The 22,835-nt window shown below is 40.0% G+C and overlaps 1 protein-coding gene across 1 annotated transcript in view; it reads left to right on the top strand.

The window, feature by feature from the left end:
• pmfbp1 (polyamine modulated factor 1 binding protein 1) overlaps positions 1 to 22,835 on the top strand; it is a 149,379-nt gene that overhangs the window by 29,732 nt on the left and 96,812 nt on the right. The window contains exon 7 of the mRNA XM_066713796.1: positions 12,661 to 12,781. Coding sequence (XP_066569893.1) covers positions 12,661 to 12,781 — 121 coding nt within the window. The remainder of the gene's footprint in view (positions 1 to 12,660; positions 12,782 to 22,835) is intronic.

Raw genomic sequence — 22,835 nt, forward strand, 5'->3', positions numbered from 1 at the left:
TTTTCTTCTTCTTCTCGTCTTTTTTTTAAATCACAGATTACTTTTTTTTAGCTGTTTATTAGTATTCATCCTCATGTTTGCAGATTTTTTTTTTATGTGTCTTTTGTAAACAGCTGCTGCCGAGCTGTTGGCACAGTCCCTGAGGTCCTTTCTTCCTCCCTCTTTTCTTGTTGTGAGCGGGCGATTGGCAGATTGGCAGCGGCTGCGGCAGCAGTGCCCATGGCAGGCATTCTTCACTGCGGTGGCTGGCTGGCTGGCGGCTTGTCGGGAGGTGGTGGTTTGAATTCGGGGGGGCCGCCAGGGTTTGTGAATCGAGGGGGTGGGGGGGAGGTAATGGTTGGGGGGGTAGGGGGGTTGGCACAAAAAGAAGCAGCGCCCGCTTCTCACCCCTCCCTCCTATCCGATCCATTTGCCGCTTTTGTTTATTCGCCTTTTTGTTTTTTGTTGTTTCTGTTTTTTTCTTCCTTTTTAATCCATTCTTTCTTTCATTTGCACCGTCGTGCTAATTAACAGAACAAACTTTTGTTGTTTCAATTAAGCGTCAGGAGCATTGTCTCGTCTTTGTTTGTTCTTTTCTCTCCCTTTATCTCTGCCAGCCCAGCCGCGGTGGGCACGAGCTGACGGTCTGTTTGCCGTTCGTTGTCAGCCCCGTTTTGTTTTTCGCATTCCACCCCCGCCCGCATGCCCCCTCCCTTCTTTTCTCGACAGATGCCACCACATCGCCGTTGGCACACCTCCGTCCGATGCGGGGTCCGATGTGCCCCTCTCCTGGCATCCGCCGGAATCCAAATCCGTAAATGCTGTTTTTTCCACCAAAAAAAAAATCCTTTCCATTCCTCTTCTCTCCAACCGCGCCATGTCTGCCAGGAAGCAGGTTGGCATGGCGTCGGCTGGCTGGCTGGCACAGGGAAATGCGGCTGATAGCGAGAGTATGGGGAGGGAGGCGCTTCTTCTTATCCCACCCCTTCAACCCATCCCCCCCACCCCTCCGCCGCCGCCACCACCACCACCATCACCCTCAGGAACATAAAACAGGCAGCTGCAAGTTTTTTCATTTTTTTTTTTCTCTCTTCCTTTTCCCCCCCAATGTTTTTTTTTTTTTTTTTTTTTTTTTTCCTCTTTTCCCCTTTTCCTGTTTGGCACGACTCGTTGTCGCTCTTGATTTCTGGCAACCGTCCGTCCTTGTGTAGACACTCTCGGCTTTTCTTCTGATGGAGGAATACAAGTCCAGGTTATCTCCTACCCCCAACACCCCCTCCCCCCAATGCCTCCCACTAGTCTTCTAAACTCTGCACCACCATCACCACCACCTCTCTCTGTAGTAACTCAACAATCTCAAGTGTCAGATTTTTTTTCCTTCCCTACTTCTTCTCCCTAGCTCTTCTTAGTGGTATTAGGTGTAGGTTGAGCTTTAGCCTCAGTACCACCCTCCTACCTTTCTTTTTACCCCACCCCCCCACCACCACACACACTTTTTTTTTTTTTTTTTTTTTTTTTAACTCCACCCCTATTTAAAATAAAAAATTTAAAATGCGAGAAACATCACATATTGCGGGGGTCTCTCTATTGCCCCTGTAACATCTACCCGTTTTTTCTCTTAGCAAACACACACCGTCTTGGCGCTACCACTGAATGGATGGCACAGTGCCAGCTTCTGCCTGCCATCATCCGCATTCGCAGCTTGTCTCTCTCGCTCTCTTTCACTCTCTCTCTCTCTCCTACCACCCTCCCTCTCTCTCTCGCTCTCTCCTGCCTCTCTTTTTTTCTCCCCATTCTTTTTTTTTTTTTTTGTTCTATAGGCTTGACATTAATTAACATACGGGTTAATTGATTCTAAAAGCTGATGAATTGCACTTAACATTTCCCATAGGGTAGGTAGCCCACCGCCTGCCCGCGCACCCCACAGCATGGCACTGCCTGTGCTCTGCCTAGCCTTGTCTCCACACTGGCGCTGGTTGAGAAACTGAGAGCCCCGCAGCTAGCTTCTCAAGTGTAGTGTTAGCCCTGACTGTACTGTACCCTACTGTACTGTAAACTGTGAAGGATCTCAAGCTGCTTATTGGACTATAGCTGATCGGAGTTGACGTTTTGCTGTCTGATCCCACCACAGGATGTTGCGATGGCATTTTGTTATAAATAATCAAAGTCCTCACAACCCCCAACCCACCCCTTTTCTGTCTCCCTCCCTTCCTCCCTCCCTCTTTCTCTCTCTCTCTCTCTCTCTCTCTCTCTCTCTCTCTCTCTCTCTCTCTCTGCAAACTACACACACTCTCGCACTGGCATACACTAACTCTCACACATACATACTCCTGCCTTTTCTATCTGTCGTTGTCAGCCCATCTGTTTTTTTGTTTTTGTTTTTTTGTTTTTCTGAAGCAAGCACAGACCTCAGGGGCTTGGGAACTAGTCTAATTTAAGTTGCAGATGAAGTAGATTGCATTACTCAGTTTATTTCTATATATCTGTAATTGTCGTTGCTGTTTTTTATTTTTTTTATTGCTGGGAAGAGGGGTTTGTAGCAGCTACCGGGAGCCTTGCAGCAAATTAGCCAGAATTAGCTCTCGCGGTCATATTTGATTAAGTAATTATCGCCACCACAATCCTTTTCTTCTGTTCTTTTTTTTTCTTTTTTCTTTTTTGAATGAACAGAACTGATGAGGTTAAAAATATGGAGGCAGAGCAGCTTTTAATTATTTAATAATGTGCCCCCCTCCGCACCCTCCCTGGCAGTGCCCCCTCTCCATTCATGAGGGTCTTCGTACAATCGCTAATTAGCCGGGCTGAAACCTACACTAACAGAGTAGGTAGTTCTACACTCATTAAGGAAGGGAAACATGCACACAAGCAAACAGACAGTAGACCAACCCCTGCTGTTTAGTATGTCTTATGGACCTATCTATCTGTCTTGTGTATTTTTTTAAATGTATCTATGTGGATCTCTGTCTTCTAATTACATATTGTGCCTGTTAGTCCTGTTGAAGTGGATATCGACAACGTTAAGTTTGATGACGGGAAACTGCTGAAGCTAAAATGAGCAGTTGGCTCTTTTTTCTGCCTCGGTTTAGTCGTTTTTTTCCCTTCCCTTCTTCCATAAAACGAGTCGAACAGTAACGGGGTGAATGGGAGCCAGCACATGCCTTTTGCGGTTCTGAAGCGCTATTTTTTTTTTCCCCTCCCCCCTTTGTTTTTTTTTATTATTAAATAAAAAGAAGCATGAAGCAACTGAGGCAACAAGAGGAATCCATTATGCAAATTGACTGCTATTTGCATAATGTCTTATGCCTGGAATATGCAAATGAAGCGTATAATTTATGAGCGCCTGCGTCTGTCTCAAAGTGTTCCCATAACTTACAAAGTAGAGCTTTTTTTTTTTTTTTTCTCCTTTTTCCTTCTCTTCTGTCTCACAGAGCTGGCATAGACGACACACACACGCACTGTATTCTCACAAAGAGTCAAAGAGTGTATGCTTGTGTATTTCAGAGTAGGAGAAACTTGTCCTTGTGATTGAGGGAGCAGAGATGAGGGGAGGTGGTGTTGGGGTTGAGGTTTGAGCGCTGGGGTTCGGGGGGTTGGTGGTTTTGTTGAGGGTGGGAGGGTGATGAAGAGGAATTCACAAAAACAAAATGATAAACGCACAAGAAAAACACCACAAAAGGAATGGAAACTTCTTGTGGGGAAAGTTGTTTCGACCCTGTTTTTGGGATGGGGGGCTCATTTTCACCATGTTCGAAAGGAGTGCCACGTTCCTTCTCCCGGTGGCTTTTCCCTCGCTGAGTCAGTCTAGGAACAGCAGTGAGACAGGAGAGACAGGAGGGAGAGGCGAGACACAGGAGCGAGCAGGGGGACGGATCTGAAGGCATTCTCGTGCACCGCTCGGCTCAGCTCCGCACTGCGCCCGGGGATGGCAGATCGTGCAGATGAAGAATGCTGGATAACAACAGCGGGCGCCATGGCATTGCACAACCGGGAAAACAACCTCAGGAAAAAATGCAGACACACTCCTGTGATCTGAACACTTCTTTTGTTTTTTGTTCTTTTTCTCCCTCCACTCCTTCAATATCCGTCGCCTTTTTCTTGGTTATTGTAATCATCTGCCTTTTTTTTTTTTTTTTTTTATGCTCGTACTTGATCTCATGTTAATGTATCTGGCAACGATACCACATTGTTCCAGAGACAAAACTGAAGCGCCACCCATCACTGTACTACTCTGTAGCGTAGGTAATGTAAAGATAAACTTGGTTTTGTTCCTCCTTTCCTTGGGACCATCTCTTGGTTAGGGCCGTGTTTACAGGAAAACAAAATAACGGACGACTGGTTTTTGTTTTTAAAATTTCTTCCTGGCTTTTTTTTTTCTTTTCATCTCCGTGCCTAAAATTCTTTCCCTTTTTGTGTGTGACTTTGGCAATATCGGACTGCCAGCCTTGGGAATTGGCATGCCCGCCTCCCCAGAGCCCATGGGGGCATCTGCCTGCTCTGTTGCTTTTCTCTTTTGGACTAAACAGAGATGGGACCTAAAGCTGGCACTGAAGCCCACCACAGTGTCTCAGTTTGGGGAGCTACTCTCCCTTCTGACACGCAATTCAGTTACTACATTTAATTCAGTATTTTGCCTTTCGTTTCATACATGGATTCCTTACACAGTAATGCAGTATTCTTGAAAGTGTTTTTTCACCAAAAAAACAAACAAACAAATATAAAACATTTACAATGTAATTAGATGTGGAAATAATTAAAACCCTCCAAACTGTTCTCCTGTCTAAGTGACCGAGAGCAGTACTATTTTATGCCTTGTGGGATCCTGCTGGAGCAATTATTAATGAGCAAGTTGAGAATTTTCCAAAAAGCATTTAATTCATCGCCTCTTCCAGTGACTCTCATTCATTTACACAGTGCACAGTTACCTCAGACAATTAGTGTGGCGTTTTATTTATTTAATTTTTTTTTTCCTTTTCTTGTTCAGTAAACTATATCCATAATTTGCATGTAACTGTCAACATAATTATGCAAGAGAGTCTTTCATTATTTATATGCATATGAACACATGAAAGAACATCAGAGAGTTGATTGTAAATGTGGGAAAAATAAGCATTCTCTCACGCCCGCACACACACACACACACACACGCCCGCACACACACACACACACACACACACACACACACACACAAACAGCTTTTGAATTGCCTTCTATATATACACATTTGGAGTGTGATTTAAGTGTACATTTTTTTTTAAATTTGTTCTAATGTTTAACAAGGCAACATATATAAATTGAACAGTAAACTCTGAAGTTAAGGTTACATTTAAAAGTTAAAGACCTGCTTAGAAAAACTAAAAACATTATTTGGATTTTTAGTGTAAAACATGTTCGTATCTACTGATAACTTAAAGAGGGGTGGAACTGCGGGGCAAAATATTTTGAGCATCTATGTTTCTAGTAAAAATAATAAGTTATTCATTATTTTTTATTTTTTTTGTCAACAGAATTAATTGTTTTTGGAGCTTACAGAGTATTTTAAAATTTTAGTTTTTCATTCTTTTTTGTAGTAGTCAACTTTATAACTATCTCGGAATTCCTGTATCATCTTGGAAGTATTTTCTGACAGATTTCTTTTGATAAATATATTTATAATTTAATTGTAGATGCAGAGTTTAACATCTACTGCAAAACCGTTTGTTTCAGAAGTTAAGACATTATAATTAAACGTATTCAGTTTCCTTTAGTGTAGTGTATGGTGTATGCAGAGACTTTGTACAATATTGTTCTAGAACAATAGTTGAATGGAAGTTATGAAACAGCTCTCATGAAATGCTTCCCCAAGGAATATAGGAAAAATAAATGAATAAAAGCAAAACGCAAAGGGAAACCTGAATGATTGCTGCCCAGTAGTTTTTAAAATAATAATAACATATTTTTTAATGTACATTTTATTTTGGGGAATTTTTTTGTATCAATCAATACATTTTTATTTGTATAGCACCCTTCGCAGGAGGCACAGAGTGCTTTACAGATTGATAGAGATGACAACAAAATAAATAAATAAACAAATGGTAACATAAGTGTAAAATTGTTAACCATTAAGCACAGAAGGGAGAGAAAACAAAATTGAGATTCATACACAGAATTGATTTAGTAGAGATTATTATTATTACTATTATTATTGTTATACCCGTCTCACTTTATAATAGGATTAATATATTAGCAGGAATTGACTTCTACTGTACATATAAATAATACCTCCCAATTGAGCTTTTTCTGTTTTTAAACTATTTTGAATTTATAGTACGTTACACCAACATATTTATTTTTCTAATTAAGAATAAATCAGTTTTGTAAACTTAAAATAAGTTATTGCCAATTAAGTTTGACTTCCAAAAATAATATAATGTAGGTGGTACTTACTTTTCTTAGACTTGCTTCTGATGTGGTTAATATAACATTATTGAAGCAATCTTCCTGTAATCAGATCTTGAGTATGTATTCTTTATTATAATTTTATATATAAATTGTTATTTTAAATATTAGTCAAAGTAAAAATAATATTAGCAGTGACTGGAGGAAAGGTTTTATTCTCACTTCGCTTGCAAGCAGTAACTTTTTATAACACTTTCCGCCACCCACACTTTTTAAAAAAAAATAATCTTTAAAAATAATTTGAGTAAAGAAAACAAATGTTACACCTATTCAGAATCTTAGCTGTCTTTCTTTTGTTCAGTTTATCAACAAGTATTATCAGTTTCCCCCGTGAAAAAGTAGGCTGATAAAGCAATCCTATGATCTCTGCCCCTTAGTCTGACAGCCTTGTTGCTTTCAGTGAGAACAAAATGAATCAGATTTTCTTTTCAGTTACTATTTTTGTGAAGTCACAAGTTTATTGCTACTCACAATACTGCTACAGTCAGACTTGGGATAAATTCAGAGATAATCCAGTGAGAAGTTTGTTAATAGCAGAATTGCTTATCAGGTGTTTGGTAGAATTGAAAGCAATCATTATAAGGGAGAGAAAGACGGGGGAAACAACACCAACAAAAATAACTTTGGCTTATGAAAGATTGCAGGCACAGATAATCCTGTGACTTAGTTTATGAAAGCATCTGTCTCTCTAACCTGGGATACTATATTCTTTTGCAGTCCTCTTTACTTCCCAACATCCTCTCAGTAATACACCACATGAGATAAGTAGTTTGTATTACATTTCAATGTCTGTGAAAGCTGCAAGAAGATTACAACCTCCTTTAAACCAGATCCCTGCACACTCACTGTAGTGCACTATTGTTACTGTACTCCCTGTTGCCTTACTGTGCAAGTCATGTTCAGTCAGTCCAATTCACTCGGTCAGTCTGATTTCAGATGGACTTGGCCTCCTACCACCAGACTCTCAGGCATCAGAGGAGCTTATTCTTATTCTTGTTTTGTTCAGTATGACTTTATTAATTAAAAGTATACTTTATTTTTATCAATTTCAAAAATCTTAAGCTAGTATTAAAACATTCACACTGTGTAGCTCCAAAACCAGATGATTCAAACACAAATTCAGCTTTCAATTACCTTTTTACCCTCATAGATACAATTATTACAGCTGTTTAATTGTTTTGATCATATAAATCTAAATAAATATAAACTAATGGGTTATTTTAATTATTTTTTCTCCCCCAATTGACTCAGTTTGTCTATTTGAACTAATTTATTTTTAATGCCTTTGTTGCAATTACCTTCCTAAAACCACTAAACATTAGTGAAAATCCTTGTTACTAGTTCTGTTTCTTCCACTTTGGAAACTTCTCTTTCAAAACGAGAACTGATACTGACTGCTTTATATTGGTTCACATATTTGTCATGCACTCAGTTAATGAATTAAATTAATGCAATTTGTTTATCTCATTATTGATTCCACAGGATTTGATTGCTTAATGCAACTGACATTGTTTCTGTTTTCTGTTCTGATGAAAGTGTTTCAATTATAATACTCACTGACAACACTTGCTTTAGATATATTCCTCTTTTTACATCAAATCCTCTCACAGTTATGGAGGGATTAGGAGGAACATTTTCAGTGCCTTCTTAATGCCTAGTCAGGGATAACATATTGCACATCCTCTGGAAAATAGACGGTTGAGCAAGCATTTGTCTTTGTTAAAATACAGCATAAATTAATGTCTGCATGCCCAATGTATTTAAACAGGGCTATATTAATGTATTTATTTATTTTGCCAAATAAATTGTATTTTGCAGAAGATACATTTTTTAATTTTTTTGGCGGGGAGGTGGGGGAAGAAGTTGTTTTGTTTTATCTCCCAAATGTTTTCCCAAATGTTCATACCTCTGTCCCACGTCTTTTCCCCATAAGCATATCGAACACTCACGGTCAAAGTAAAAACATTTTGATTGGACTCTAAGAGCTCCTGTTTCAAATATATATAATTCATAAGGTTTATAATTCTATTACAATTGTAAATATTGAAATCATCCTTTACATGTTGAAAGGTCGTTTGTATGCCATCGCATCCCACCTCAATGTTTTATTATTATTTTTTTTTTTTAAACAACTCAGGATGCTGTGATCTTCTGTGTACACACAAGTTTTTCAACACTCCTCCATTGTTTTTGAAAGCCTTCTCTACATCCCTCGCCACACAGCCAGCCCACTTTATGCGTGCACACACTCTCACACACATCTTCATTGTTTTTATTCAGTCCGCGGAAAAGATCCTGAGAAATGGTTACAACTGTTTCTGTCAAGACAAACCTCCGGCCTCTTCAGGGGGTTATTCATTTTTTCCCGATAAATAATGTATATTCTCAAACTTGATCACGTGGACGGACAAGGTTTTAATTCTCTTTTAGCAAGAGATCTCTTTCATCTTCCTTTCCTATTACAGACGCACCTTTACAAAATAAGAATCATATTATATCTCAAAGATATCAAAGTCACATGAGAAATTGAATTTTGCCCCTTGTGGTACTGAGCTGCTTTTTCACATAACAGCATTTTATTATTTGTATTTATTTTTAATGAAATATTTTAGTGGTGTAGCAGAAATCTGTGGTAGGTCGAAATTTAACTCATCACAGCTTACTTAGGAGGAGGTTCATTGCATTTACTGGAGACATTAAGCTGATTTCCTTACACAGGATGTAAAGATGACAACCAACTAAATGTTAGATATTCTGTATAGCTTAGCCAAAATGGATTCTGGGGATCTAAACCCCTAGACCATTATTATTTGATTGCAAAAGCTAAATTGTTAGTTTTAGACTGACACTAGATCTGAGATGTTTAATTGGTTTAGGTTTTTTCATTCAGCATCTTGCAATAGGCAGAATCAGCAGTCTGAGGTTAATCCGAATCTACCCACCTTTTCCTTGCATTCTTGGCCTATTAAACTTGGACCAGCTTGTGTTTTTAATTTCAATACTTGCTACTCTCCCATAAAAGTGTAAATTGTACTCGGAATAGGATGCAGGTTCTAAGACACTGAATAACAGCTTTTGAAATGACAACAAAGACACATGAATAATAACCAGCCCAAGTGAAAGGACAACCATCCCTATATATACACACAGACAAAATAACCTCCCTCCCAGAAATTATGCAGCTACTTATCACTATTCCTTAACAACAATGGTCAGTTAATTTGTAAAGAAGCAGCATATACAGTACTTTGCAAAAGTTTTAGGCAGGTGTGAAAAAATGCTGTAAAGTTAGAATGCTTTCAATAATAGACATGTTAATAGATTATATTTATCAGTTAGCTAAATGCAAAGTGAGTGAACAGAAGAAAAATCTACATCTAATCCATATTAGGTGTGACCACCTTTGCCTTCAAAACAGCATCAATTCTTCTAGGTACACTTGCACAAAGTCAGGGATTTTGTAGGCATATAGTCATGTGTATGATTAAACAATTATACCAAACAGGTGCTAATGATCATCAATTCAATATGTAGGTTGAAACACAATCATTAATTGAAACAGAAACCACTGTGTAGGAGGAATAAACTCAGCTAACAAGCTTTGGAAGACAGTTTACTGTAAAAAGCTATACACCATGGCAAGACTGAGCACAGCAACAAGATTGAGAGGCAGGCAGAAATATCAAGGCAGATAGGGGTTTCCAAATGTGCTGTCCAAGCTCTTTTGAAGAAGCACAAAGAAACCGGCAACGTTGAGGACTGTAGATGCAGTGGCCAAGAAAACTTACTGCAGCAGATGAAAGACTCATCATGCTTACTTCTCTTCGCAATCGGATGATGTCCAGCAGTGCCATCAGCTCAGAATCGACAGAAAACAGTGGGACCCTGGTACACCCATCTACTGTCCAGAGAAGTCTGGTCAGAGGTGGCCTTCATGGAAAACCTGCGGCCAAAAATGTGAAATATTTGTCTGTAGCAGAAGGCAGTTTGTTTGCCGAAGGGCTGGAGAGTGGTACACGAATGAGTGTCTGCAGGCAACAGTGAAGCATGGTGGAGGTTCCTTGCATGTTTGGGGCTGCATTTCTGCAAATGGAGCTGGGGATTTGGTCAGAATTAATGGTCTCCTCAATGCTGTGAATTACAGGCAGATACTTATCCATCATGTAATACCATCAGGGAGGCATCTGATTGGCCCCAAATTTATTCTGCAGCATGACAATGACCCCAAACATACAGCGAAAGTCATTAAGAACTATCTTCAGCGTAAAGAAGAACAAGGAGTCCTGGAAGTGATGGTATGGCCCCCACAGAGCCCTGATCTCAACATCATTGAGTCTGTCTGGGATTACATGAAGAGAGAGAAGCAACTGAGGCTGCCTAAATCCACAGAAGAACTGTGGTTAGTTCTCCAAATATTTGGGCCAACCTACCTGCCGAGTTCCTTCAAGTGCACCTAGAAGAATTGATACAAAGGGTGGTCACACCAAATATGGATTTGATGTAGATTTATCTTCTGTTCACTCACTTTGCATTTAGTTAATTGATAAATATAAGCTATTAACGTCTATTTTTCAAAGCATTCTTACTTTACAGCATTTTTTCACACCTGCCTAAAACTTTTGCACAATACTATACACTCACCTAAAGGATTATTAGGAACACCTGTTCAATTTCTCATTCATGCAATTATCTAACCAACCAAATCACATGGCAGTTGCTTCAATGCATTTAGGGGTGTGGTCCTGGTCAAGACAATCTCCTGAACTCCAAACTGAATGTCTGAATGGGAAAGAAAGGTGATTTAAGCAATTTTGAGCGTGGCATGGTTGTTGGTGCCAGACGGGCCGGTCTGAGTATTTCACAATCTGCTCAGTTACTGGGATTTTCACGCACAACCATTTCTAGGGTTTACAAAGAATGGTGTGAAAAGGGAAAAACATCCAGTATGCGGCAGTCCTGTGGGCGAAAATGCCTTGTTGATACTAGAGGTCAGAGGAGAATGGGCCGACTGATTCAAGCTGATAGAAGAGCAACTTTGACTGAAATAAGCACTCGTTACAACCGAGGTATGCAGCAAAGCAGTTGTGAAGCCACAACACGTACAACCTTGAGGCGGATGGGCTACAACAGCAGAAGACCCCACCGGGTACCACTCATCTCCACTACAAATAGGAAAAAGAGGCTACAATTTGCACAAGCTCACCAAAATTGGACAATTGAAGACTGGAAAAATGTTGCCTGGTCTGATGAGTCTCGATTTCTGTTGAGACATTCAGTCAGAATTTGGTGTAAACAGAATGAGAACATGGATCCATCATGCCTTGTTACCACTGTGCAGGCTGGTGGTGGTGGTGTAATGGTGTGGGGGATGTTTTCTTGGCACACTTTAGGCCCCTTAGTGCCAATTGGGCATCGTTTAAATGCCACGGCCTACCTGAGCATTGTTTCTGACCATGTCCATCCCTTTATGACCACCATGTACCCATCCTCTGATGGCTACTTCCAGCAGGATAATGCACCATGTCACAAAGGTCGAATCATTTCAAATTGGTTTCTTGAACATGACAATGAGTTCACTGTACTAAACTGGCCCCCACCGTCACCAGATCTCAACCCAATAGAGCATCTTTGGGATGTGGTGGAACGGGAGCTTCGTGCCCTGGATGTGCATCCCACAAATCTCCATCAACTGCAAGATGCTATCCTATCAATATGGGCCAACATTTCTAAAGAATGCTTTCAGCACCTTGTTGAATCAATGCCACGTAGAATTAAGGCAGTTCTGAAGGCGAAAGGGAGTCAAACACAGTATTAGTATGGTGTTCCTAATAATCCTTTAGGTAAATGTGTATGTATATATATATATATATATATATATATATATATATATATATAATCAGACTCTTACCATATAGGACTATTGAAAACTTGAATTTGTCTTCCTTTTTTTAATAGATTTTGAAGTGAAGTGAAGCAGTGATCAATATTCGGTTTCCAGTTGATAAATCCCATACAGCAGGACTGTTGTACTAAATACAAAAAAAAAGTAAATTAGACTATATTTGACATCATTCTTCCATTAGTCCAGATGCCAAACTTGGTGCCTAATATCTCGATAAGCTTCTGACCTTTATTATTTAATCACCTTGCCCACACAGTTTTCTGTAGAGCACTCTCTTTCTTGTACACATTGGAGTTCTTTGGTATTACTCAGATGACCCTGTTTGTCATTGTGTCACCTTGCAGCTCAGGAGGAGCTCAACTCCAAGACCTGCAGGCCCACATCTCCTCTCAGGAGCACCTCATGCAGCAGCTCCGCCAGCAGCACAGAGAGGCGTGTCTCTTCCAAGAAGAGGCTCGAGTCAAGGTGAGGCACTTCCTTCCTTTATTTGTTTATTTATTTTATTTTTTACTTCAGTTACTTTAATGGTGGCTTCTCTTTGCATGCTTTGAACCATTTAAATAATTTTAGAAGCCAAATACTTCTCTCTAGGAGTCTTTTTTCTTTTCCATACCACAGTACTTGCAACTGAAGACCAAGTCCTCTTATTTCCGGTCACTGGGGCCGTAAGATTACTGATCTTTTAAATGTTTTTTTTAACAAATTGGGTGCCACTTAATGAATGCATTATTGACAACCTTGTTGACAACCAAGTCCTTGAACTTCTCCAGTTTAAAAAACAAAAAGTATTTTTCCCTTTCAATTTGTGGCACAACAAGCCAATGCTTTTGCTGTGCCGTCCCTGCCACCCCCATCACAGAGACATTCATCACTTTCATGCATGTTTAACCAAGACAGTCAAATGTGAACTGCTTTTGTTTTGTTGTTTACTCTTGAACTTATTTTCAGCTGAGACCTTGATTGAGCAGGGAATCCCAATACAGACTTCCCAAGTGCTTGAGTTGTTTTTTAAGCTGGTGAATGGTCTGTAGCCGAAATAAATTTGATTCCCAGGAGGGAAAGCTGTACTGTTCAGCTGGTCTGTTGTACAATATCAATAAGTAGGTCTTGAATAATTAAAATTAAATAAAGAAATGAGGAAACGAGAAGCATCTTGTGCCTACATTATTTATTTATTATAAATGCGTGAATATTTGGGTCTGTAAACAGAAATGGCACATGATGAGATGTGAAATGAAACAACATGACGTTTCTGCCCAGACTGGGGATGTTATCTGATTTTGCCTGGAGGCAACAGTTGTGGGAGAAGGGCACGTTCAACAGGCCTGGTCGACAAGGGTAGATGAATTGCATGTTGACTCTCCATCAGCTTCTCTTCTGCCCTTATTTATGCATTAAATCATTCAGTCCTTTTACTGGGTAACCAGAAGGACTTGCCCAAGATAAGTCACTCAGGTAAACTTCCCATAACATATTAAAGTAATATCCTCTGTTGGTTTAATTTTAGTTTGCTTAGTTCTTGGATGATGTGTCATTATTTTAATTCATTATATGCAATACTAACAGGTAATCTAACTCTGGGCTTTTAATTGAGACTTGATTGTGGAAAGCAGATTATATGAAGAGAGATTGATTTGCATAATTTAAACTATTCAGAAAAATGTCTGGAGAAAAAATATTTAATTGTCTAATTTGCTACATGTCAATAGTTGACAGTGAGATTTGCTTTATCTCTTTGGCAGAGATCTATCTTTAAATCAATGATGCAGTTGGACAAATATGCATTTCATTGCATTTCTGTAGACATTATATCAAATCGAAGAGCTGGCCTGAGATCATGATGCATATTCTTATATTTGTGTGTGTGTGCTGAGAGAGAACTTGGAAATCCCTAGTTCTAGCAGGTTTTCAGTGCTTCTGCATCTTTGCTTTTGGAGCTGGTGCTGATCCAACTACAGTCTGCGCTACCCTACTTGAGGTCCAACCCCCCTAGCTGCCTGCCTGCCTGCCTGCCTCCCTCCCTCCCTGCTTGCTTGTGTTTTGTGCAGTGCATTGTGTGTAGCGTGCTCTGGCGGCTAAAGGCGCTCGTTAAAAGCAATAACTTATCTCACGTTTGAAGCTAATGGGAAGAATACTGGCCGCAGTGAAAAATAAATTACATTTTTTTTTTCTCTCCCTCTCGCTGCCCTCCTAACCCGCAGCGTAATATAGCGGCGGTGAGAGTATGCATTACAGATTTGAAGCATTAGAATTTATCTGTGCTGTACGACGCTGACTGATGCATTTGAAAATAATGTACTTGAGCGGAGCATTACAGAGACCCCGTAACTAATGGACAGCTCTCGCCCGTGGCCGCTACTGTATATCATTCAGTCTGCCTACCTCATCAAGCCCTCTAGATTTTCTACAAGCTTCTCCAGCCCTGTACCTCAGCTGCCCACTGTAGTACAATGCAGCCGTACGCCAGAAGAGCAACCTATTTCTCACCAGCACCCGAACGCACCGTAATGCTTGGATGATCTCCAGCTGGGAGACAGATCTACACAAGTCCCACTTTTCTTTCTGCCCCCACTCTCTTTTTTTTTTTTCTTCCTGCAGCTTATGACGTTTGCCTAATAGAGCACTTCAAAGTGCTGATGTTACAAAAAAAAATCTATATAGGCCAGAGAATTTCATGTGGGGATGAAGACTGCATTGGTTTATTTTACTTAGTTTTCCTTACGTTTTCCTCTCATGCTGAAATTCCTCTCATCTTCAGGTAATACTGGTACAGCCTGAGCAGAGATGTTTCCAAGCTGTTTGTCTTTTACGCCATGTTTTCTGGTGCAAATCGTCTGTTACCAGCGGTTTAAATACCAACGTGCTTCGGGCTCTTGATTGACACCTATCTTAAAATGTTGTTAATGCTACTTGAAGATGCTAGGTACATTTCTTTGAACTGTGATGTCATATGCAGGCCTCTCTATGCCACCAGTGGCCAAGTATCCAGAGTATCCTGTGAAGGCACCATTATCATTATCAATATCATTAATATATTTATTTGACCATATTCTTTTCAATACTTTTGAATCTCTGTCAAGTTTGTTGGGAAGCAGTGATGGACAGCAAGTGCCACTGTGCCACTCAAGTAAATTTACCTTTTTGTTCCTTAGCTACTCTAGTGTAGTTTTGGCTCGGTTGCTTTAGGTCATTGTCGTGCTGAAAGGTGAACTTTCATCCCAGCTTTCTTTGCAGAGGGCACCAGGTTTTTCTAAAGGATTTTGCTCTATTAATTTTCCCTTCTATCCTGACAAGTGCTCCTGTCCCTGCTGATGAAAAACATCCCCATAAGATGATGTTGCCACCACCATGCTTCACAATAAGGATGGTGATCTTTGGGTGATGCACTCGGTTGAATTTACTCCAATTTAATGCTTTGCATTTAGGCCAAAAAGTTCCATTAAAATTTTTCAGATGGCTGCAGGATGTCCTGAGTGTTCTTTTTGCATACTTCAAACATTATTGAAGGTGGGTTTTCTTGAGTACCATACAGGCCAGATTTGTGGAGTGCTTGGGATCTTGTCACATGCACACTTTGACCAGCCTTGGCCATACAATTCTGTAGCTCTTGCAGAGTTGCAATTGGCCTCTTGGTAGCCTCTCTGATCAGTCTCCTTCCTGCTCTGTCATCCAGTTTACAGGGATTTGTTTTTAATTAATACTTTTTAATTCCAAGCTATAAGGCAACAAAAGGTTTTTATTTTTTTAAAGAGGGTGTAGACTTTCTCTAAGCACTGTATATAACATGTACTTATATGTTATGTTATGATGTAATGTTAATATTATGTTATTTTTATAAGATGTTCAGACTAATTTGGGAAGAAACATGTGAATAGGAAATTGTTCCCAGCCCCATTTTAGCCAATTCTGAAGAGGACGTTTCTAGGCCTATACAATGACTATCAGTTAACAGGCCAATGAGACCAGTTTGATAGTGAGGGCTCAGCCACATATATGCTGTTGTCTAAATTGTTAATCTGGTTAGGAGATCACAGTGGAGGACACTCATTAGCCTTCAGTGTCTTTTGTGGCCGTGCTGTCATCAATGTCAAGGTGAAGGTTGAATGTGGCACTCTAAATTGGGAGAACAATGAGATACAAGCAGAAGAGGAACGCTAATGGATAACAGCATTCAAAGGTCAAGGTTAGGGTCAGGCGGCCTCCTGCCTATCCCAGCGCTTGTAGAATCAACCTGAACTGGCACCCCGTCCAAGCATTAGACCTCCACAGTGAGAACCATTTGACCAGTTAGTTCAGAAGATTAAATAAGAGACCTTTGAATGAATCACTAGACCTTTTAATACATTTGATTGATCACTTGTATAATACATATTTGTTTCTTAAATAGTCAAAATATCAGGTTATTTCATTGTGTTTTCACTTTGCTGTTTGTGCTGGATCTATAAATTCAATAAAAACAAATAACATGACAATAGAGCACATCGTACCTTCCCAGTGAGTGAGGGAACAACTTTGTTCCTTGTTTTTTCCATCCCTTTTTCAAATTCTGTTTCTAAACATTTTTATATTGTTTTGTTTATCTTTAAAACGTACAGCAAACCACACTGCATTGTTCAAGAAAAAAAGCATTGTGTGTATGTATGTATATATATATATATATATATATATATATATATATATATATATATATATAATTAAAAAAAAAAAAGGGAAAGAAGACCAAATTAATTCCGTCCGCAGAGGGGTCAGGAGGCAGAAAGTGCATAGCAATGCATTCTGCTCAGCAGGCTGGTGGAGATATGATGCTAATAAGATCATAAGATGAGAGAAGGAGCTGGGCCCTGGGGATTCGCATGAAGGGTTTCTGTAAATTTTTTAAAAGAAATCGTCTCAAAAAATAATGATGTCTGCTTTGAAATGCATTAATAATCCGGGGTGGACGGTTTTGTTCCGGGATGTGGAATAGCATTAAAATACCAAATTCATAAGAGGAGAAAGAAGGGAAGAAAGGAATAAAAAAAAAACTGAAGGGCTCAACATTTTTTTTCTTTCCCCTGCAGTCTCAATACCAGGTGCGCAAAACAGGGTGAATGAGTGTGTAATGAGTCTCAGTTATTGCTCTAAATGAAATGGTACAGATGATAGTGCTTTGACTTCCCAGTTCACCATGTTAAAGTTGGACAGCGGGCTTCCTCTGACAAAGATGTTTGATTGTTTCACTCTTAGGAATAGTTCATGTGGAATTCTTTAACGGAACATAAGGGATATTAAAACGGCAATAGCCTTAGAAGAATTTGATGAGATGGCTGAATGCTTTGTCTTTTTTTTTTTTTATATCCTAATAGGAAATTGCTAGAATACCTAATGAAATGAAACCTGAATAAAGTATACAGTAGTTTTCTCTATCAGGGCAATTTTGTGTTGTGCTGAGTTTATTATGCTGAAGAATCCTTAAGTGCATCAAATCTCTATTATTAAAGTATAATATAATTATAATGAAATGTAATTGGAAAATGCAGTGCTGTGTGTAATGACAAAAAGCTGGGGACTTGGTAATACACCGGCAGCGTGTTGTCTAATGCAAGTCTGAAGGATGTTTTCTGTTACTATGGAAGTAAGAAAGTGACATGTAGAACTAAAACGTCAGCAGTCCAAAGCTTATTATTTCCAGTGGCTACAGGAGACCGGCAGTGCTATTGAATAACAAGTGGTAAAGAGAGCAGGAGTGGAAAAATCCTAGGCTTACAGCACATAGCGCAGCCTCCAACGCTCAGTGTGGTTGTTTCGTGTTGCAAGTTTGTGGACTAGATGCTTACTGGTGATGCTTACCCTTGTGAAGTGGAGATCATCTTTACAGACCGATGTCACAGTTTTGGCCATAGTTTACACTTCAGCCACAGAGACAGTGACCTTTGAATTTGAATATCCCTGAGCTGAGTGAAACTTGTAATGCCAGACAATGGTCAAAGAGTGCTGTTACACAATTAGTTCAGTGGTGGCAGTGTTTGCATTGCAACCTCTTTCTGTGGTTCGGATCAGACAAAATCACAGCATATCAACAGAATCCCCATTTATTTTGGCACGGACAGTCCAATTTGCAACACCTATATGTGGCGTGCCATGCCTCCCTGAATAAGCTTTCCACAGATTAATGACGGACTGAATGAGCAGAGCTATAATGGAGCGGTGTGAAATTATTTGATAGGAATGGTTTTAAAAAGGGGAAGCACTGGAGTAGGTGGCAGATATCAGATAACATAAAGGCATTAAAAGGTTGACAGGGGTTTCTGTGTAATGGGAATGATGGTGACCCTCTTAATTTACAAGTAATCCCCCTGGCTGATTGTTTTTTGAAGTGGACATGTGAGGTATACATTCATTAATGGCCCACTAGAAGCTTTATTTGATTTATTTATTTATTTACGTATTTTCTGGCAGTTCTAGTTTTCCCAGAGTGCCTATCATTTATAATATTCTAAACTACCTTTTCCAGCTAAATATAGACTTTCCTCATAATAGCAGGCTATGTATTTTTTTTAATAAACACACCACGTTTGAGACTTGATGCATTATCAAAATTGTAAACGGTAATTTGCAGTGGATTTATTTTTATTCTACCCCCCCGCCCCTCCCAGCTTTTGATGCGAATTATCAGTGAGTTCTATCACCCCCGCTCCCCTCCCCCTCCAGTGTCAGCACCTTTTGATGTAGCTTATGTGCACTTCCAAATAGAATTTTTAATAAGGAGTCATTATCATTTTGATTTCTCACTGAATGAAAAGAGTGACCTCTGGCATTTATAGGAGTGGAGGGGGGGAGAGGAAGATATGGCTCATTGACATTAAATGCAATGTGTTCTCCGTGTGAGTTATAACTAAGGGTAGGGGGCTCTCTGGATGAGAAAGGTGTTACCAGAAAAGGTCCATACTAATGAAAATAATTCAAATGCCACTTGAGAACTGTTTGCTGTGGCCTTTACTTGCTCGTGTGTTGAAATAAATGCCCACTCAACGCAAAGCCTAAGATGTTTTAGTATTATTATTTGTATAATTTTGGTAAAACCAGGTTAATTCATATTAATCATGTTAGCCAGCTATTATGCAATTTGAGGACTGTTGTTCAGTACGTAGCTAAGTTTGCCTCTTGATTTTAATTTAGATTTTAGTTGTTGCGAAGTGTAGGAGTTCCTGCAGTCCCAAAATACAGTGAGGGAAAAAAGTATTTGATCCCCTGTTGATTTTGTACGTTTGCCCACTGACAAAGAAATGATCAGTCTATAATTTTAATGGTAGGTGTATTTTAACAGTGAGAGACAGAATAACAGCAAAAAAATCCAGAAAAAAGCAGTTCAAAAAAGTTATAAATTGATTTGCATGTTAATGAGGGAAATAAGTATTTGATCCCCTATCAATCAGCAAGATTTCTGGCTCCCAGGTGTCTTTTATACAGGTAACGTGCTGAGTTTAGGAGCTCTCTCTTAAAGTGAGCGCTCCTAATCTCAGCTCGTTACCTGTATAAAAGACACCTGTCCACAGAAGCAATCAATCAATCAGATTCCAAACTCTCCAACACGGCCAAGACCAAAGAGCTGTCCAAGGATGTCAGGGACAAGATTGTAGACCTACACAAGGCTGGAATGGGCTACAAGACCATCGCCAAGCAGCTTGGTGAGAAGGTGACAACAGTTGGTGCGATTATTCGCAAATGGAAGAAACACAAAATAACTGTCAGTCTCCCTCGGTCTGGGGCTCCATGCAAGATCTCACCTCGTGGAGTTTCAATGATCATGAGAACGGTGAGGAATCAGCCCAGAACTACACGGGAGAATCTTGTTAATGATCTCAAGGCAGCTGGGACCATAGTCACCAAGAAAACAATTGGTAACACACTACGCCGTGAAGGACTGAAATCCTGCAGCGCCCGCAAGGTCCCCCTGCTCAAGAAAGCACATGTACAGGCCCGTCTGAAGTTTGCCAATGAACATCTGAATGATTCAGAGGAGAACTGGGTGAAAGTGTTGTGCTCAGATGAGACCAAAATCGAGCTCTTTGGCTCTTCAACTCAACTCGCCGTGTTTGGAGGAGGAGGAATGACCCCAAGAACACCATCCCCACCGTCAAACATGGAGGTGGAAACATTATGCTTTGGGGGTGTTTTTCTGCTAAGGGGACAGGACAACTGCACCGCATCAAAGGGACGATGGACGGGGCCATGTACCGTCAAATCTTGGGTGAGAACCTCCTTCCCTCAGCCAGGGCATTGAAAATGGGTCGTGGATGGGTATTCCAGCATGACAATGACCCAAAACACACAGCCAAGGCAACAAAGGAGTGGCTCAAGAAGAAGCACATTAAGGTCCTGGAGTGGCCTAGCCAGTCTCCAGACCTTAAGCCCATAGAAAATCTGTGGAGGGAACTGAAGGTTCAAGTTGCCAAACATCAGCCTCAAAACCTTAATGACTTGGAGAGGATCTGCAAAGAGGAGTGGGACAAAATCCCTCCTGAGATGTGTGCAAACCTGGTGGCCAACTACAAGAAACGTCTGACCTCTTTGATTGCCAACAAGGGTTTTGCCACCAAGTACTAAGTCGAAGGGGTCAAATACTTATTTCCCTCATTCACATGCAAATCAATTTATAACTTTTTTGAAATGCGTTTTTCTGGATTTTCTTGTTGTTATTCTGTCTCTCACTGTTAAAATACACCTACCATTAAAATTATAGACTGATCATTTCTTTGTCAGTGGGCAAACGTACAAAATCAGCAGGGGATCAAATACTTTTTTCCCTCACTGTACATCCTAAAACTATTGCTCTCCAATTGATTATTTGAAAGGCAGAGACCAAAAATGTTTATGCATCAATATCTCAATAATTGTTTAGATATTTTTAAATTATGAAATGCTTGCTTTCAAAATCACAGCATAGGTTGTCATGATTTATTAAGGGCAGAAGAAACAATGTGTGTGTGTTGGCAGGGGGGGGTTGGTTATTGTGATGTTCTCTTGTGTTGAAAAAGGCCATTAGACCAAAGAAAAACCAGCCTTTACATAGCTGTGTAGCAGATGCACATTCATACTTTGAACTCTTTGATTTGGAAGGTTTCCTGCCGACTCCAGCTTGTTTAAAACGTGTTTGAGGGGATGTAATGTAATTCTTTACAAAAGGCCTTAGTTTTGCAGTTGGAAAATTAGTTCCCATAGCACCAAGAACAGGATCCGTGAGGGCAAAGAACACTGTGGAAGTATTTTTTTCCCCAATCTATTTTCATTCTGCATAAAAGCTGTACCCTATGGCTTTTTAGCCTACTTTGATAACACCCCATTAACAGATACTAAAATGTTTTTGCCATTTCGGTGTTAAATTACCTAAGTAATCATCCTATAGGTGACTGCAGAGTTAGTTTATTCTTCAGTCCTCAATAATTTAGGGTGTCTGATGAAAGATCCCTACACTGTGTGTTCAGAATGTGTTTTATATTATGTTAAGTAATTTCAAGTGCTGCTCTTGTTTGTTTAAATTGCTAAGTTGTTTTCCCAGTATTATAACTTTTCTAAATTGTTGGCTTGAAATACTCCGGAATTATTTATTTTTTCTGAAGTGCATTCAGATTATCTGCATATTCTCAGAACCACACGACATGGTGCCTGCAGTTTCTCATGTGCGCTTCATGTTGCTCATTTAGGAAGCCTGTTTTTGTAGAAAATCCATTACAAGATCAAAGTAGGAACTCATACAGAGATTCTTACAGAACAGCAATATCAGACTGTTAAGAATAATACATTATTAGCATTAGGTCATACATAATAGCCCTTTAAATATACAGCTGTTCTCCCACGCTGTACATACAAAGAAGCCTGGTACGGACATCTTGGAGGTCTCGACAAAAGAGGGATCTTGTGGAGGGATATGAAAGTAACAAGTATACATTGATGCCTTGGTCAAATATGAACAAATAAATAGGTTAAAAGCTAACCCCTGGCGGAGGGCACGAGCACCTCTAAGGGGAAGCAGTTCTACTGGTGTTCAAAGCACCTGTGTAAAGATGCTGGGAGGCCTGGCCTGTATAAAGACCTTCACTTCCTCATCTCAGCCAGCAAGGTTAAGAAGCCCCCTGGAAAGGAGCACATCTCCACGCGCTCAAAGATGACTTGCCCTGCAGTTGTGCTCCATAAACAGCTTCAACATTAAATAAGAGGCTGCCTGGCCTCAGCGGTGCCCTGGAGCCAGCACACCGATCTGCTTCTCACACAGCCTCAGGCTCCAGGCTGCGGAGGCCTTGCTGCTGCTCTGTGCAGTGGGCTCACTCCGGCACGGCGTTAACAAGGGCTGCCCTGCACTATTTAGCCTGTCTCTTCCTCAGTGACGAAGTGAACAGACCCACACATTTGTTGTGTACAAGACTAGCCCGCTAAAGAAGCTAGTATTAGAAGAGGAATTGTGAGTGCCACTGAATATTGAGTAGAACTATTGTTAGGCCAAAGTCACAACCTTTCCACCCCATTTTGATCTCCAACTGTG

Source organism: Amia ocellicauda, chromosome 9, assembly GCF_036373705.1.
Source record: "Amia ocellicauda isolate fAmiCal2 chromosome 9, fAmiCal2.hap1, whole genome shotgun sequence".
Classification (NCBI taxonomy): Eukaryota; Metazoa; Chordata; class Actinopteri; order Amiiformes; family Amiidae; genus Amia; species Amia ocellicauda.